Source organism: Elephantulus edwardii, unplaced genomic scaffold (genome assembly GCF_000299155.1).
Source record: "Elephantulus edwardii isolate Elephantulus edwardi_28Jun2011 unplaced genomic scaffold, EleEdw1.0 scaffold00345, whole genome shotgun sequence".
NCBI classification, from domain to species: Eukaryota; Metazoa; Chordata; class Mammalia; order Macroscelidea; family Macroscelididae; genus Elephantulus; species Elephantulus edwardii.
In genome coordinates this window covers 1,091,093-1,108,213 of record NW_006400095.1, presented here as the reverse complement: position 1 = coordinate 1,108,213, position 17,121 = coordinate 1,091,093, and the positions used below count along the sequence as shown (strand labels likewise).

The window sequence follows — 17,121 nt, the reverse complement described above, 5'->3', positions numbered from 1 at the left end:
CATACCCAAAAATGTGAGGCAGAGCCTCATCATCTTCTCCAACGTGCACTCTGGTTGCATCCTCTCCAAGACATATTTCTTTGTTCCTTGTGGCAGTTTATGGTATATTCAGCACTCTTCTCCAACTCCACAAATGAAAGGCATCAATTCTTCTTCTGTCATTCTTATTCACTCTCCAGCTCTCAGATGCATTGCAAGTAACTGGAACGACTATGGTCTGAATCAGATGTATCTTTAGACCTCAAACTAACACTACCACTCCTCAATCTGGAGAAGTTCCTAACTGCAGGCTTTCTTAGTGTAATACGTTTTCTGATCTCCTGACTGCTGGTACCAAGGGTGTTAATTGTGGATCCAAGTAAGACAAAGTGGTTGACAGTTTCAGTTTTTTCTCCATCTATCTCAATAACCCCTATTGGTAAGAATCTTTGTTTTCTTGACAATGAGATGCACTCGATATTAAAGGCTATATTCTTGGATGAATGCTTCATTGGCAATATACTTAAGAAGTTTCTTTTTCACTATACTTATCATCAGGGTCATATGAACTTCTGATAGGTTCTGGTCAGGATGCTATCACATATTTGTGAAAATAAATTTACTTTTTCTCCTCTCTTTCAGGAGCAGATTTTGTTTTCACACCATTTGTTTTCTTGGTTCTTCTATAGCTGGCCTTACTTTTTTTGTTGAGAAAACAATCTCTGAATTAGGAACATAATCTCATTTAATAAAGCATGTAGCAATGATTTTTAGTTCTAAGTTAATACTGTTTCTTAGCCACTAGGCTATGCTCAAGGACAGTTCTTTGCTCAAGAATATTTCTTTCTTCCAGCTATACAAAAAAAGCAATCTTGGAAAGTCAAATGCTGCAAGTATATCTAACTATTTGAAATCTAGCTGGTAATTCACCCCACAGATTTATCTAAGTGTTTGTTATATGATATGCTCCAAAAGAAGAAATGGATTTTTCTTTTTGGTTAAATATATGTCACACAGAAATGCCCAAGGTGGCTTTAAAATGATCAAATCCTCATTATGCTTATTGGATCCTAATTTAAAAAGAAAAGATCTATCATCTATCTATCTATCTATCTATCTATCTATCTATCTATCTATTATCTATCTCTATATCTATTTTTAATGTGTTATCAATTAATCTGTTAACCAACATATAGTCATGGATTGATCATTTGATCAGAAACATCAAGTTGTAGATAAAACTTATTATACTTTCTGTTTCAAAACAGGAAGATTTGTTATTATTTCAATAGTGGAGAACAAAACATCATTTCTTTTAGATAGTTTCACGTGTAGTGGGGCAACTCCCTATGGACTCCACCCTCAGAGTTTCCCCATTTTAACTAGTTTTACATTTACATGATGACTCCATCCCCTTCAATTTGTGTTTGTGCTGTTCTTAGGTGCTGCCCTGCCACTGCTGACCCGCAGAGGCCTGTGGATGACAGTGTCATTCTCACAATCCTTGTGGGGTCAGCTCACTGCTCCAGCCACTGTGTCCACAGATCTTGCTCAGGACCTCCCACTTTTTTGTTGACCCTGCAGAACGTCTCATGGTTCAACTTAGAAACGTCATTCTCTCTCCCTTGTACGCTATTTAAAATTCTAAGCCTCACGTCACCATTTTCATCACCATTATTCATATTAACATCTATCCTTAATTAAACATGGAAGTCTAAGACCCTCACAGCATAGCTGAGAACACAGAGATATAAATGATACTGATAAATATTTCTTTAAGGACAAGATAAATGTTAGACATAAGTGACAAATGAACAGAGAATCCACGTTAAAATAGTACACACGAAAGAGAGTTCTGCTACCTGAATCATGTTAACAGACAATTATGATAACAGATCTTATGATAAAAGTCTACAAAGGACTTCAAATTCTAGTTCTGAGAAATGCTCTAAACATAAAAACTTGTTTCCCCTCCGTTTGTTATTTAATCGACTTAACTTTATCGGTAAGAGGAGTTTACCATATTTGCAAGATAAATTAATCCTTTTAAACCTTGGCTGGCATCTTTTTCAATTATTCATTATTCATCTGTTAATTATTCATTATAGGACGAATTACTGACAGAACACAGTCTAGTCCCAAAGCACACACATATTAATCTGCTACTATTAATCTACAACTCCTGTTATATTACTATTTTAGCATGTGATAGAGCACTTAGAAGGGAAAAATGGCTGTCTTTTATCACCTTTTCTTAAATATAATTAACAAGAGTAAAATCCGTTTATGAAGCACTTTAGACATGGATGAAGATAGCTTGCTGCAGATCAAGCCATGTCTTCCCACATCTCTACACAAAGTGATAGTCAAAGTATTTATCAACAGTATTTACCGTGCTGCTGGCACTGAGAAAATGCAACGGGTCCATACGGTTAAGCAGCTGTCCAACTCCCACGGCCACAGGGATATAGTGCTCTCATAGCGACACTGAGAACTTTTCATTCTGGTAGATGCTATTTGTTCCTTTCAATATTGGTGTTAAAATATTTTTTGTTGAATTATTACTAAGGAGAAGAGCTCTGATGGTGACATGCTTAATGAAGAGGGCTGATAAAGGAAACTATCAGCCACTCTCTAGGAGAACGATGAGGGGTCGTTTACCATATTCACTGACAGTCTGTCTCAGGAACCAGTTGGAAAGTTGCTAGTCACTATGAGTCAAGCTCGACTTGATAGCAGTGGGGGTATTTTTTGTTGTTGTTGTTTATTATTAATGAGCATAATATCTATAAGCTAAAACCTTTAAACTCATTCTTGTTGTTGGAACCAACTTCCAGATGATCCTCCAGCAGGTTTCTGAGACTGTAAATTGCAGGAAAGGAGACTGGTCATCTTTTTCGCTTAAAACTGCTGTGGATTTGAACTGTCAGAGAAGGGAAGTCTCTGGGCTAGTAGCATAAATTCCTAAGGACCAATTACTGGAACTCCCCTAGGCTATCAGGGAGCTGACAATGACTAAGGATGATAGAAAGAATCAATGCTTTTGAGTTATGGTGCTGAAGAATATAGAATATATCATGGACTCCTAAGAGAACAAACAGGTCCATCCTAGAGAGGTTTAAACCAGGCTGCTCCTCGGAGTCAAGGATTCTTTTTTTTTGTTTTTATTTTATTATTTTTGTGTGCGTGTACCGTCAAATCAGATCTGACTGGTACAGGAGGAGATTGTCCCTCCTTATCCGGCAGAGCATCTGGTGGATTCGAACCGTTCGCCTCTGGGATTGTAGTTGCAGCTCCTTGCCACTAGGCCACCAGAGCTCCCCCCACCCCAGAGTCAAGGATTCTGAAGCTCCGTCTGACATACTTTGGACATGTTGCAAGGAGGGACCAGTCCTTAAAGAGGGACGTCATTCTTGGAAGGGTGGAGAGACAGCATAGCGAGGAAGACCCTCTATTAGGTGGATTGACTTAGTGACTGGGGTGATTGGGGTGGGAGTGTCAGAGTCAGTGAAACTGACTCAGGACAGAGCAGGGTTCAGAGACATTGTAAGGAGGGTTGCTATGAGTCAGAGTTTACTCAAAGGCACATAACAACGCCAACAAGAGCATATTTTACCTGCATGAAACCACACACTCATGCAGAACAGTAGTATCAAAGACCGTTTTTTAGTTCTCCAATTCCTCTTTGTTCACAGTCTCCGGGGTGTCTGGAGATGCCTGTTTATCCCTTTCAGCAGCAGTAAAATCTCTGATGTAACTGGGCCTGAGGAAGCACCACTGGTCTCAATCCAAGCTAAGTTCGTGAGTTTTCCTAATTAGACTGAGAGACTATTTTTTTTAATATCCTTAGATTCTTCTAGATCCATTCTTGTGGGTATGTCAAATCCAGGGTCATTCTGGGGTCTCAGTTTACCCAAAGGGCTGTGAATTCTCCTTCCTCTAGAGAAGTGATGAAAGAGTAGATCAATCAAGGCTTGGCAGGTTTCTGCACTGGCCGACTTGACTTCGAGCATTTCAAGCTAACAAGCCACAGAGGTTAAGAATGGGATATTTTGTTTGCCATGTGCCCTGAGACAGAAAGAGGGACACAGTGGCTATTAACCACGGTGCTAACTGTGGCTACAATGAGTTGATTCAGTGTTATTAAGACACAGATTCCCACTTTTTCTTGTACCATTCATCCGAAGAATTAAAGTAAAAAATAAAACAACAGAGAAATAGCTGTAGATCCTGGAACATACTGTGTTCTTTTATGTTTAATAAAAGAACCTCTCCATTCCCAGACACACAACAGGCAGCTGTACCGAGCAGTCTTCATGAGATCACAACCCTGCAAGACTCATGCTGTGTGAGGTGACTCCAATTTGTCCTCCTCCCCACTGCCCACCTATTGTGTTGCCCCTTCAAAGTTAGGTATCTTCTGAGAATTTTTTTCTGACTCTAGAGAAAGGATTGATGTTGTCAGTGATTTTTAATTTGCTTGGATCAACAATGAATATGCTTGGTTCTAGCATTCAGGAAATCAGGAGCCATAATGCAATGGGTAAGTCTGCTGTCAGAGACCTCTCTGAAATGCTGAAGAGCAATGATACCAGTTTGAAGACTAAGGCGTGCCTGGTCTTCTCTATCACTGCTATGCATCAGAGAGCTGGCCAATAAAAGTAAACAAGGATGAAGGGAGAAAAGTTGACATCTTTGAAGCAGTTTCTGGAGAAGAGAGCTGAATATTTCAGACTGCCAAAAGAACAATTATATCTTGGGAAAAGTGCAGCCAGAGTGCTCCTTAGAGGCAAAGATAGCAAAGCTTCATCTTTTATCCTTTGGACACGTAGCTAGGTGAGGCTCTTTGGGAAAGAACATTATGCTTGAAAAGATGGAGGGTCAGTGAAGGAGAGGAAGACTCCAAATGAGGTGAATTCACAAAGTGACTTCAGCAATGACAGCAATGGGCTCAAGTGTGTCAGAGATGACGAGGATGGCACAGGATAGGACAGGGTTCAGGGTGGTTGTTCACAGGGTTACTATGAGTTGGACTATACTAGACGACACCTAACAACAACAGACAGCCAAACTCAGGTGCAACTTCTACCAGATTCTCATTCCTCATTTAGAACAAGCATCTTCCTGTACTATAATTATCTGCTTTCTAATTTGTTCTTCTTACATGCTTTTGTCTGCCAATTCCTTTCGATAGCAATCACTTGCTGTGCATCAGAGAGGTGGACAATGACTAGGGAGGATAGGAGGAGAATTGATGCTTTTGAGCTGTGGTGCTGGAGAAGAGTATTGAATGTACCATGGACTGCTAGGAAAATGAACAGGTTCATCCTGGAGAGGATTAAACAAGGCTGCTCCTTGGAGGCAAGGATTCTGAGGCTTCGTCTAACATATTTTGGACATGTTGCAAGGAGGGACCCATCCTTGGACATGGACATCATGCTTGGGAGGGTGGAGGTACTGCGCAGGAGTGGAAGACCATTTATAAGGTAGATTGATTCAGTGACTGGTGTAATCAGGGTGGGTGTGGTGGAGACAGTGGGATTGGCACAGGATAGGGCAGGGTTTAGGGCTGTTGTACATAGGGTTGCTATGAGTCACAAGCGACTCAATGGCACATAACAACAACAACAACAACAACAACATGCTTTTGAGTTGGAAGTGACTCACAGCTAACTCTCCAGTGGGTTTTCAGAAGCTGTAAATCTCATGGGAGAAGATTGTCCAGCTTCCTCCTACACAACGGCTGGTGAATTCAAACCATGAGCCTTTGGGTTGTCAGTGCAAGTCCTTAACAGCAGGCTACAACTAGCTAGTTCCTCAAGGCTTGTGACAGTATCTTCTTGAAGTTCATTCTGGCTAAGGCAAAGTATTTAACATTTGTCTGTTTGAATAAATGAATGGAGAGCAGACAGAATTATGAAGGAAAGACCTTAAGGAATCAGTATAAATAAGTGACTATATATTTATATAACTATAAATAAAGAAATGACTTTGCCCTATTACATTTTAGAACCCATAACGTATGCATATTTGCAATTGCTTACTATGCATGTGAAGTAAGACAATGAATAAGGAAGAATGAAAAAGAGTGATGGCTTTGAATTGAGGTTTTGGTAAAATGTATTGGATACAACCATGGATTGCCAAACAAACAAATCTGTCATGGACGAAGTGTAAGCAAAGTGTTCCTCAGAGCAAGGATGATGAGGCTTCCTTTCATGCAGTCTGGAAGGTTGTCAGGAGGGAAAAGTCCTTGGAAAAAGCCATCACACTGGGTAAAGCAGAGGGTCAGGGAAAGAGAGGAAGAAGCTCCGAGACAGCCTGACACAGTGACACAGCAATGGGTGTACACGCGCCGGAGGCTGTGGACATCGCACAGGATGATCAGGCAGGGAGTCTTCCATTGGCCTTGGGGTAGCTAGAAGTTGGCGCCAACCTGATGATCCTGAACAATGACACAACAACAAGAACAAATCTTGCATTTTGGGAGAAGAAAAGTCCATGGAAGTCCACTCTACTGGCTCTCCTTCACAAATGACAGCAGTGTTACATGGCAATGAAACAGCAATTCAGGAGAAGACGTTTTCAGGCGCATACTCACCCGCTATGTTTCATGTGTGCTGGTTTATCCATCCGCACAGCTAGCTTGATTTTTAAGTCAGAGTCCTGGCTATTTTTTGGAACGATCATTCGGTGCAACTCGGCTGACTTGGAGCTATTGGAAGTTGGATATAATACTACCTGTAAAGAGTAAAAAAAAAAATTAAATAAATAAAAACTGAGGAACTATTTCAGAGCATGACACAGCACGCCTCTGGGCTCTGACTGAACCCTTTGCTGCAAATTTTCCTGTTTGAAGAGAAGGTGTTAATGTTCCAATGTGTCTAATACATCATTTGACTCCCTCCCACTACAGCAGATGGGTTTTCAATGCAGACTCATTTATTTTTTGACAAATATGTGTTTTCATATTATCACATAATGAGTTTTCTTCCTGTGTCACTTTGTAATGAATTAATAGCACAACAACTGACAGTTGAGTTGACAGTTGAAAAATACTTAATGGACACCTACGATTTAAGGACTACTCTAAAAATCCTCAGGCAAAAAAAGTTCAGAAAGAAATAGTCATTGAAATTACAGATAAAATGCTTTTTAAAAATCCCATTATTTGAAACAGCACCACTATGCTTCACGCTTCAATAGTTTCATTGCAAAATAATATTAATGGAAATCAAATCAATCAGAGAGGAAGACGACTGCTCACCTTTTCTCCTCCAGATCAATACTAAAGAAGGATATTTTCTCCCTGGCTATATTCACAACTATACTGATTAAATAAAAATAAAGGAAACCAAATAATTATTTTAATATAATTGCCAAGTTACCAGTGATTCCTTCATCGCCCTTGTCATGAGGTACCATTCAGCTGACTATGACTCCTACCGACCCTATGATCAGAAGCTTGCCCTATCCTGCGCCACTCTCCATTATGCTCAAGTCCACTGTTGCAGCCACTGTGTTAAATCTCCTTGAGGTCTTCTTCTCTTTCAATGATCATCCTCTTTTCACAAGGGTACAGCTCCAGAAAATCATCATAGGAAAGAAAGTCTACTTCTTGGATGAGTTGAACTCACTTGGCATTTCATAAGCTGAAGGAACTAAAGAACAAATTCAACCCTCGAGTTGCAATACTTAAGGATACTAAGGGTAGAATACTGAATGATCCAGGAAGCATTAAAAAAAAAAAAGGAAGGAGTATACAGAGTCATTGTACCAAAAAGAATTGGCTGACACAGAAGAATTTTGAGAAACAACGTATGATCAAGAGGTAATGGTGATGAAGAGGAAGTGCAGGCTGCTCTCAAGGACTTGGCAAAAAAAACACTGCCCCAGGAATAGAGGGACTACTAACTGACATATTTCTATAAATAGATGCTGCCCTGGACATGCTCACCAGGTTATGCCAAAAAATCTGAAGGACAACTACTTGGCCAACTGACTGGAAGAGATCCTTATTCATTCCTATTCCAAAAAGAGATGACCTGACAGAGTGTGGAAATTATGAAACAATATCACTAATATTACATACAAGCAAAATCCTGCTGAAGACTATCCAAAAATGACTGAACAGTACAATGACAGAGAAGTACCAAAAATAGTAGCTGGGCTTGGAGGAGATCATGGTACTAGAGATATTATCACCAATGTCAGATGGATCTTGGCAGAAAGCAAAGAGTACAAGAGGAATGTCTTTCTGTGTTTTATTGACTATGCAAGGACATTTGATGGTATGGATCAAAACAAGCGGTGGCTAACCTTGAACAGAGTGGGAATCCCAGAACACCTGATTGTGCTTATGCAAAACCTTACACTTGGACCAGGAAGCAGTCTTCAGAACAGAGCAAGAAAACACTGCATGGCTCAAAATTTAGAAAGGTGTACACCAGAGGTATGTCCTATATTCATACCTTTTCAATCTATACGCAGAACAGATCAGGCTGGGCTTTATTGAGGAGGAATGTGGCGTCAGGATTGGAGGAAGATTCAACAACCTACGTTATGCAGCTGATACAACTTGCTTGCTAGAACTGAAGAGGACCTGAAGCGTTTACTGCAGAATGTCAAAGACTATAGTCTTCAATATGGATTGAAGCTCAACATCAAAAAGACAAAGGTTCTCACCACTGGGACAACTGGCAGCACCATCATAGAGAAGAGACTGAGGTTGTTAACAATTTCAGCTTGCTCAGCTCCACTATCAACACTCATGGCACCAGCAGTCAGGAAATCAAAAGACAAATTGCATTGGGTAAATTTGCTGTCAGTGACCTCTCTAGAGTACTGAAGAGCAATGGTTTTTGGAGACTAAGTCTGATTCAGGGCACTGTCTTCGCAATTACTTGATATGCATCAGAGAGCCTGTCAATGACTATGGATGACAGTAGGAAAATTGATGCCTTTGAGCTGAAGAATACTGGAGAAGAATACTGAATATACATGGACCACCAAGAGAACATACAGGTCTGTCTTGGAAAGGGTGAAACCACGCTTCTCCTTGGAGACAAGAATTTTGAACTCTATCTCACATACTCTGAGCACATGGCCAGGAGGGACCAGTCCTTAGCGAGGGACAATATGCTTGGAAGGATAGAGGGACAGCACAGGAGAGAAAGACGCCAGATGAGATGGACTGAAACAGTTAACTAGGGCAATGGGGGTAGATGTGTAGCAAAGGACAGAGCAGGGTCCAGACCATGATTTATAGGGTCACTATGAGTTGCAGGTAACTCAATGGCACATAACAACAACAATATATAATGATGCTCCTTCTTCTTTTCAATCTATGATGGAACCACTTAGAGCCTTAATTGATATCTAAAAATGGCTTGCAATAAAGGATGAAACAAAGATATAAAGTGCAGTTTACTTAGCACTTAACAAAAGGAGCCTTGGTGGCATAGTGTGTTATGTATTTGGCTATTAACCAAGAAGTCAACAGTTTGAATCCATCAACCAACCAGTCCACAGGACACAGATGGACAGTCTGTTTGTACAGATCAGTAACATCAGGAACCCAAAGGAAAGTGCTCATGAACTGGAACTGATTTGAAGGCAAGTGTGTTTAGTTTTGTGGTTATCAGAACTATGTTATTCTCTGTTAAATCAACACAAAAGGTAAGTAAACCTAAAGTTTAAGTGCTAATGGAAGAAGGAGAAATATGTTGAGGTGTCTAAAATAGTCTTAATGTTTACTTGGCAACAAAATTTCACATTTGGTATCTCTCCCCCATTCCTCCTGTACCCCCTTCCCCTCTAGGAAGGAGCACACAGACATGGAGGCTTCTCAAATTCTTTTCAGCTTGCTTCCAGTCTACCTTCAAAGCTGCATCCGGCATATAAAGGCACATTCAAGAACAAATCCAGTGGCATCTGTGATGTTTAAAAAAGACTTTATCAGCCTCCTCTGGAGTTAGTTCTCACTGATTGCCAAAATAGCTACAGAATATTCGACATAGTACTTTCCTTTAAAAAAAAATTACTGCTTTGAATACAACCATTCATATACATTGTGTTTCATTTATGTCCACTGTGTTTTCGACAATCATTCATATACCATGTCTTATATAATTAATTTCTGTTTATCTATGCTTTTGTGCTCATATGAAACCTACAGCTAGACCAAGAAGTTGTTGTCTTAACAGAGCAAGGAAACATGCATGGTTTAAAATCAGGAAAACATTATTTTTTTTAAAAAAAAATATTGATTTTGATACAGAAATAAAGGACATAGGAATATATTCTTTTTCATACCTTTTCAATCTACCTGTTGAACAGATCTTTGAGAGGTCAGACGTTATGAAAAAGAATGTGGCATCAGGATTGGAAGAAGACTCATAAACAACCTGAGCTATTGAGATGACACAACCTTGCTCCTGGAAATTGAGGAGGACTTGAAGTGTTTGCTGCCGATCAAGGACTGCAGTCTTCAATATGGATTACCTCTTATCATCAAGAAAACCTCACCACTGGGCCAACAGGCAGCCTCATAATAGATGGAGAAAATATTGAAGTTGTTGACCATTTCATTTTGTTTGGCTCCACAATCAACACCGTTGGCACCAATAGTCAGAAAAGAAAAAATTGAGTTGCACTGGGAAAAAAGACCTCGCCAGAATGCCCAAGTGCAAAGCTTTCAGACTAAAGAATAAGGTATGCCTGATCCAAGCCATGGTCTTCCCAACTGCCTGTCACCCATCTGAGAGCTGGACAGTGGTTAAGGATGACAGAAGAAGAATCGATGCCTTTGACTTGTGATGCTGTAGAATAGTACTGAACACATATTTGCTTCCCCTTTGTCACTATTGTGAACAATGCTGCTATGACCATATTGCTGTTAAGTGCCGCCGAGTTGAGCATGACGCATAGTGACCCTGTGAACAACAAATGTGGACTCTGTCCTATCCTGTGCCATCCTCATCCCTGACATATCTGAGCCCACTGCTGCAGTGGGGTTGATGCTGCATGAGGTCAATTCATTCCATTGAGGATCTTCCTCTCTCTCAATATTTACCTTACCATGCATGACATCCTTTCCTGAGAAGAGTAACAAGTGAGCAAATATCAGCAGAGCTTGACTGAGCCTGCTGACTTCTGGCAAAGCTGGCTCAGGCCCTATCACATCCACCATCAGTCTGAGTGGACACATCTTCCTTTGTGTCTTAGCTTTGATTTCCTTGGAGCATATTCCTAGAAGTGGAGCTACCGGGTCACATGGGACTTCTGCTATGTTCAGCTTTTTGAGGAAACTCTAAACTGCCTTCCATAGTGGTGGAATCATTTTCAAAGTCCACCAGCATGAGAGTTTAATCTCTCCACATACCCGTCAACATGTATTCTTTGCTGTCCTGTTGCACTTTGCTCCTGGTACTGGAGTGAGATGGTATTTCACTGTTGTTTTGATTTGCAGGTCTCTGATTGCCAGGACTTTAATCATTTTCTCACGTGTTTGTTCTTCATTGAAAGTCCTTCTTTGTGAAGGCATTTCTCCCCCCCCATGTCTTCTGCTCATTTTGTAAATGGATCTGTCTTTTTCTTTGGAGGCCCTGTAGTATTTTATAAACTTTCACTATGAGACCCTTGTCTGGAATGTGGTTGCCAATTTTTTTTCAGTCTGTCTGTAGGCTTCCTTCTCACCCTACTGGAAAACGCTTTTGATGCACACAGGGATTTGGTGTTTAAAAGGCCCATTCACAAATTTTATCTTTTCCTGGTGGTTCATTTTTTGGCTATATTTGCAAACCTACTCATGCCATAGACGACATACTCTTCCACCAAAAAATTTAAGAAAATATGCTGATAATTTTTGGTTCAAGTAATTAAGAAAAACAGGTTGATAATTTTTTGGTTCAAACCAGAAGCTAAAGGAATGTTATATCAACTTAAAAGGTAGTAAAAAAGGGGTAGGTGGAAATCAGGATATGGCTCTCTAGCCTCTGAAGCGATTTGCTTAGTAATTCTAGAAAGTTCTTTCCCCTCGACTCTTTTGTTTTATCATGAGTCACCTGTCAGTTCTGCTGTTGAGCAGACTACAAGTCACAGTAACCTTATGAGCCACAGCCATGAACCTTCCCTGACCCGGAGGCGATCCACGGTCTCCACCTTGCTCAAGCCCATTGTTGCAGTGATTGTGTCAGTTCACCTTGTTGACGGTCTTTCTCTCTTCTGTCAACCCTTCACCTCAGCTGCCATGATGTCTTTGGCCAAGGACTGGGCCCTCCTGACGACATGCCCAAAGCTTGGAAGGGGTAGTTCACTGTCCCTGCCTCTTAGAGAGTCCTCTGGCTGCATTTCCTCTGAGACATACTTGTTTGCTCTTTTGTTAGACCATGGGACATTCAGCTCTCTCCTAACACCACAATTCAAAGACTTCCATTATTCTTAAACATCCCTTTAATGACTGTACAGAAACAGGTACCTGGGTGTTGTTCTAAACTCTCAAAGTGTTTTTACACGAAGAAAATACATAAACGAAAACTTCTGATAATTTTTCACTGTCTTGATGCCAATGCTGGGTTACTAAATGAAGTCTCATCAGAGCTTAGTGCAGGTGATCCACAAATTAAGCAACATTCCAGGATGACAATACCACTCGTTCTGCCACATTGTAGTGTTCTCATGGGGATTTCTAATTGATGTCAGTAGAAAGATTTACTGTTCCACTCTGTTTAAATAAATCAACATTTGAATGCTGACTCCGGTGCACCACAGGACACAAAGATAAAAGAGTATGGCTGGTGAGTAATATATCCGGAGCTTATACCCTCTTCCTGGCAGAATCCTTAGCTCTAGTAACATAAACAACCCCATATCCGGCTAAAGTGAGGGAATTTACTACATGCATGGTGAAACAGGAAAACCATGCAGATGATGAGAAATAAACCAAGGTATTACGAGAATAAGGACACAGTTGCAAACTCGGGACTGAAGGAAAATTAGAAGAGGTGGCAGTTGTCAAGGAATTGAGCACTGTATGGACGCGATTCTGCGTTAACTACTGAAATGCTGTCATTGGTTTAATATATTGGGTGAGCTGAGGCTGTTGCACTGTTAAACAAAAAGTCAGGGGTTCAAAGCTACCAGCTACTCCTGTAAAAATGAGGTCTCTTCCTGTTAAGACCTACAGCCTTGGGAAGTCAATGGTGAGTCACTCTAAGTCAAAATCAAGTAGGTGGCAGTGGGGAGCTGCATTACTAACACAGAGGCGGAAACTCCCTGTCGGTTCCCGTCTCCCAGCGGCTCCTCAGGAGGAAGATGGGAAATCTCCTTTCTGATTTACAGTCTCTGGAAAACTGCTGGAGGGTCAACTATTAAGTTGATTCTAACTCGACGGCAATAAGTACTAGTGTAATAGATTAATGTTGCCGCAAATGACGGCAAATGTGTTTCTAAGCACAGTGGCATCATGTTAATATGGTGATTTATAAATACTGTTATTATAAATACAGTTTTCTTAATTATATTTTTTCCATGATAAGCAGTTCTATTTCAATGAATTTCGTTTATCTTCAGAGAAGTGTGCCTGATTTTGGTGGTCCTAATACTTAAACTATTTTAACAAATACATAAACTTACAAAAGTTCTTCTGTAGTCTAGACTCATACATAAATTAGCTAATAGTGCCATACCAAATAGTTTGTTCCTTACACAGCAAAACATTCCTGTCCTTTGCTATTTATTTCTCTTAACCTTTCTACACACTCTTCTCCTGCTTTTAGTTTATTTTTGGCACTAATACTTTTTAGTGTCTAGTCTGTTTATCTGACACTCAACAAACTCAATGGTTTTCTTATCTTCAATATAAAACCAATGTACCTTCCTCATAATAAAGTGCCAATATCACTTGTCATCGTTGCTAAAATGTAATGATAAGTACAAAATGGTTCTGGAGGCTTTATTTAACATTTTGTCAACTTTAATATATAAGAAAAATACAGCTTAAAAATGCACACATGCATATATAGTATGTTTAGAATAATAAGGGTTTAGAAATATCTTTCTCTTCAAATATATACTGGTTGCCACCTCATGCATGTACGTGTGTAAATCACATTAACTTAACTTCATGAGTTATGAATTTATAATATAAATTTTAAACTCTATTCTAACAGACAACGGAATTACTTTTATGAGCTAGAAAAACTGAATGGAGTAATAATATATTTAGGCCCTGTGGTGAAACAAAAAAAATTTACAAATATTACAAAAAGATCTCTTAGTGTTGGGGAGAAAATATGCATATAGTCATAATTGCACTGCAGGTCAATAGTAAATGAGAGACGTATCTGTTAGGTTGTTGTTTACCGTCAAGTCAGAACTGACAGCTGACTCTTGGGGGTTTTCAGAGGCAGTTAATCTCAAGGGAGGAAACTATCCATCTTTCTCCCATGGAGGAGCTGGTGGATTTGAACCACTTGCTTTTGGGTTGACAGCAGAATTTTTCAGCACTATGCCACCAGCGCTCCTACCTGTTGCAATGCTAGCTCAAATATGGGTACGATCAAGAATTCTTGAGGGAATCAAAACTGTTTTCAAAGAGTAATTCTTGCTTCATTTGGAAGTTCTAAAAGAATACACAGTATCTGTGAAGCAAAGAACTGCCAGGGAAAGATATGGAACTGACTGAACCAAGCTGCTTTAACAGCAGCACCCTTGACAAAAGGTCATGATTCTGCCCACGACACTGCTACTGTTGTCCTAGACTGCATTCATCCCAGACAAGGTGCTCAACTCCTCCTTTGTTCCCAGGACCATTGCTTAGATTTTTTTCCATTCCTTGTCAACCATAGAATTTCTGTCAACACAAATAACACATGTAACAAATAAATGATATAGTATATCTATTTACCATGTCATTCTTTTTATCTCAATTTAAGAGTCAGGAAAAATAAGAGGGACTTGTAACTGAGTCCAGAGTTCAAAGAGGTGGGGGGGGGGGGAATCACACAACAAGCCAAACACAACTCAACAACAACAAACCCATACCCACACCCACATATCAAACCTTGGGAAAAGTGAAGTCAGTCCAGTCAGTCGTTTCACGGTGCTTGCCATGTCAAGGTCCTGAGCTCACTCGAGGGGGCGCTTGACAGGTTTGAAGGAACAGTCTTTATCAATCCTTGCTAAGTGATAAGGCTCCTATCACTTGAATGAGGAAGACAGAAATGGCAGCTGAACTGAAGGGAAGGGTGTTTCAACATCTGCTCAGCAAGATGGAATGACAATTACACCTGGAGAACAGCAGGGACTGAAAGACCATCTCAAGTGGCTTTTAAATGGCAAGACAGGTTACTGGAGATCTTGACGGGAGAAGGCTTGGCTGAGGTCAGGCTTTGATGGCTGAAGGGCTGGGTTCCACATGAAGAAGCAGAAACTTCATTCCCATCTTAATGAACCAGATCAGATAAGCTGGGCACAATCATTTCTGCTTAGAAACGCACAAAGGAAGAAAGGTGAGTGAAGATGGGATCAAGTGAGCTGAAGAAGGTTACAGACACAGAGAGCTTATGCTAAGTGACCAGACTCAAAAGACAAAACCAAGACTAGATTTTAAAAGAAGTATTTTTCAAAGGAATTTGTAAAACTTGTAAGATGCTTTTAAATAAGAAGAAAACGGGATAAGAGCATAAATGGCAAAGAAAAGAATGCTGTGTCATATAATAAATTTTTCATAATCTTGAGTGGAAAATAATCTCCCTCTATCCAGCTGACTGTATCCCAGACAGGAGTCATGTGACTTAATTAGCTATCAGGTGGCCTCATATCCCACAGAGAGGAAGTGGCCTTACAAATGTATCTTTCAGACAGAGTAAGAACAGGCTGAAAAGGCTATTAGCTGGGACCATGTTTTTGATTAAAATTCTTTTCCCCAACAATCAGATGTCCTTGAGACAGGGGAGTTTAAACAAATGTCTGAGGGAACATCTCTTCAGATAAGCAGAGTCTGTCTCAAGGTAAAACCTTGATATTTCTGGGTTCAGCTGCCATTTCTCTGTCTTCCTCACTCAAGTGACAGAAGCCTTATCACTTAGCTAGAGTTATTGATAAAGACTGTTCCTTACAAAGCCTTCAAGCACCCCCTCGAGTGAGCTCAGGACCTTGACATGGCGAAACGACTGACTGGACTGACCTCACTTCTGCAAGTATTTATTTCACACATGTTAATAACTAGCAAAAATTTCTCTCCAAATACAAACTATGTATTTTCAGGGTTAGGAGAGGATCAGAAATCTCCATCCCTCTTTGGTAACAGTTTTCACTGTTTTGGTAAATTTGAGGCTCCTTAGTCTAAAGAATTTCTCCTTTGATTTACTATCACAGTTTCCTCTCTCATTTTACTAATAAAAAACCCCTACTCACTCTCTCCAGCTGAAAGATTAGCAACCGGTCTTCAGTCAACTTTATTGTCCACAGGGTACATCCACTCCCATTTATTTTCAGAGTGGGAAAGAATCTTGGGATTTACAATATGGAACTGATCAAACCCCAACCCTGTACCAAGTGTGTACTCGGCTTGACAGAAAACTATGATACTCATTTCTATACAGTATGTTATTTATAAGGAAGGCCCCATTTTTTTTTTTTTTTGTTTTGAAGAAAGAAAAGGTAATATTTTTTTTAAAGTGCTATCTTAATTATATACTTTCCCTTAGCATTAACTTGTAAAAGACAGAGATAAAGAGCTTTGTTATTTAGGCATACTGAAGAACTAGGGAGAGGACAAGAAGAAAAAAAGGTGTGTAAGGTATTCTTAAATCTGCCTGGCATGGCTACTTAGTAATTAACATCCACAGCAAGAAATTGTGAGAATGCTCGTAACAAAGTAGACTTCCTACAACGATACTGTACAATGAGCAATTTAAGACAGAATCTCTAAGTCATTCTTAATCATGGCTCGAGCAATTTAAGACAGAATCTCTAAGTCATTCTTAATCATGGCTTCCAGGACATCTTACAGTAGATACTGTATAGTAATTATTTGTTGACTAGTTGATTTATTTTACAGAAATAGTTGAATGTAAAAATGGATGCTTAAATAATTTCTTCGGTTTAGGCAGGTCTAAAATTTTCCCTGAAAAGAAG

General features: G+C 39.9%; 1 protein-coding gene across 2 annotated transcripts in view; it reads right to left on the bottom strand.

Annotated features, from left to right (window-relative positions):
• The window catches only part of CADPS2 (Ca++-dependent secretion activator 2), a 637,557-nt gene that overhangs the window by 276,263 nt on the left and 344,173 nt on the right, over positions 1-17,121 (bottom strand). For both annotated transcript variants that reach the window (XM_006901794.1, XM_006901793.1), the window contains exon 8: positions 6,581-6,716. In XM_006901794.1, coding sequence (XP_006901856.1) covers positions 6,581-6,716 — 136 coding nt within the window. The remainder of the gene's footprint in view (positions 1-6,580; positions 6,717-17,121) is intronic.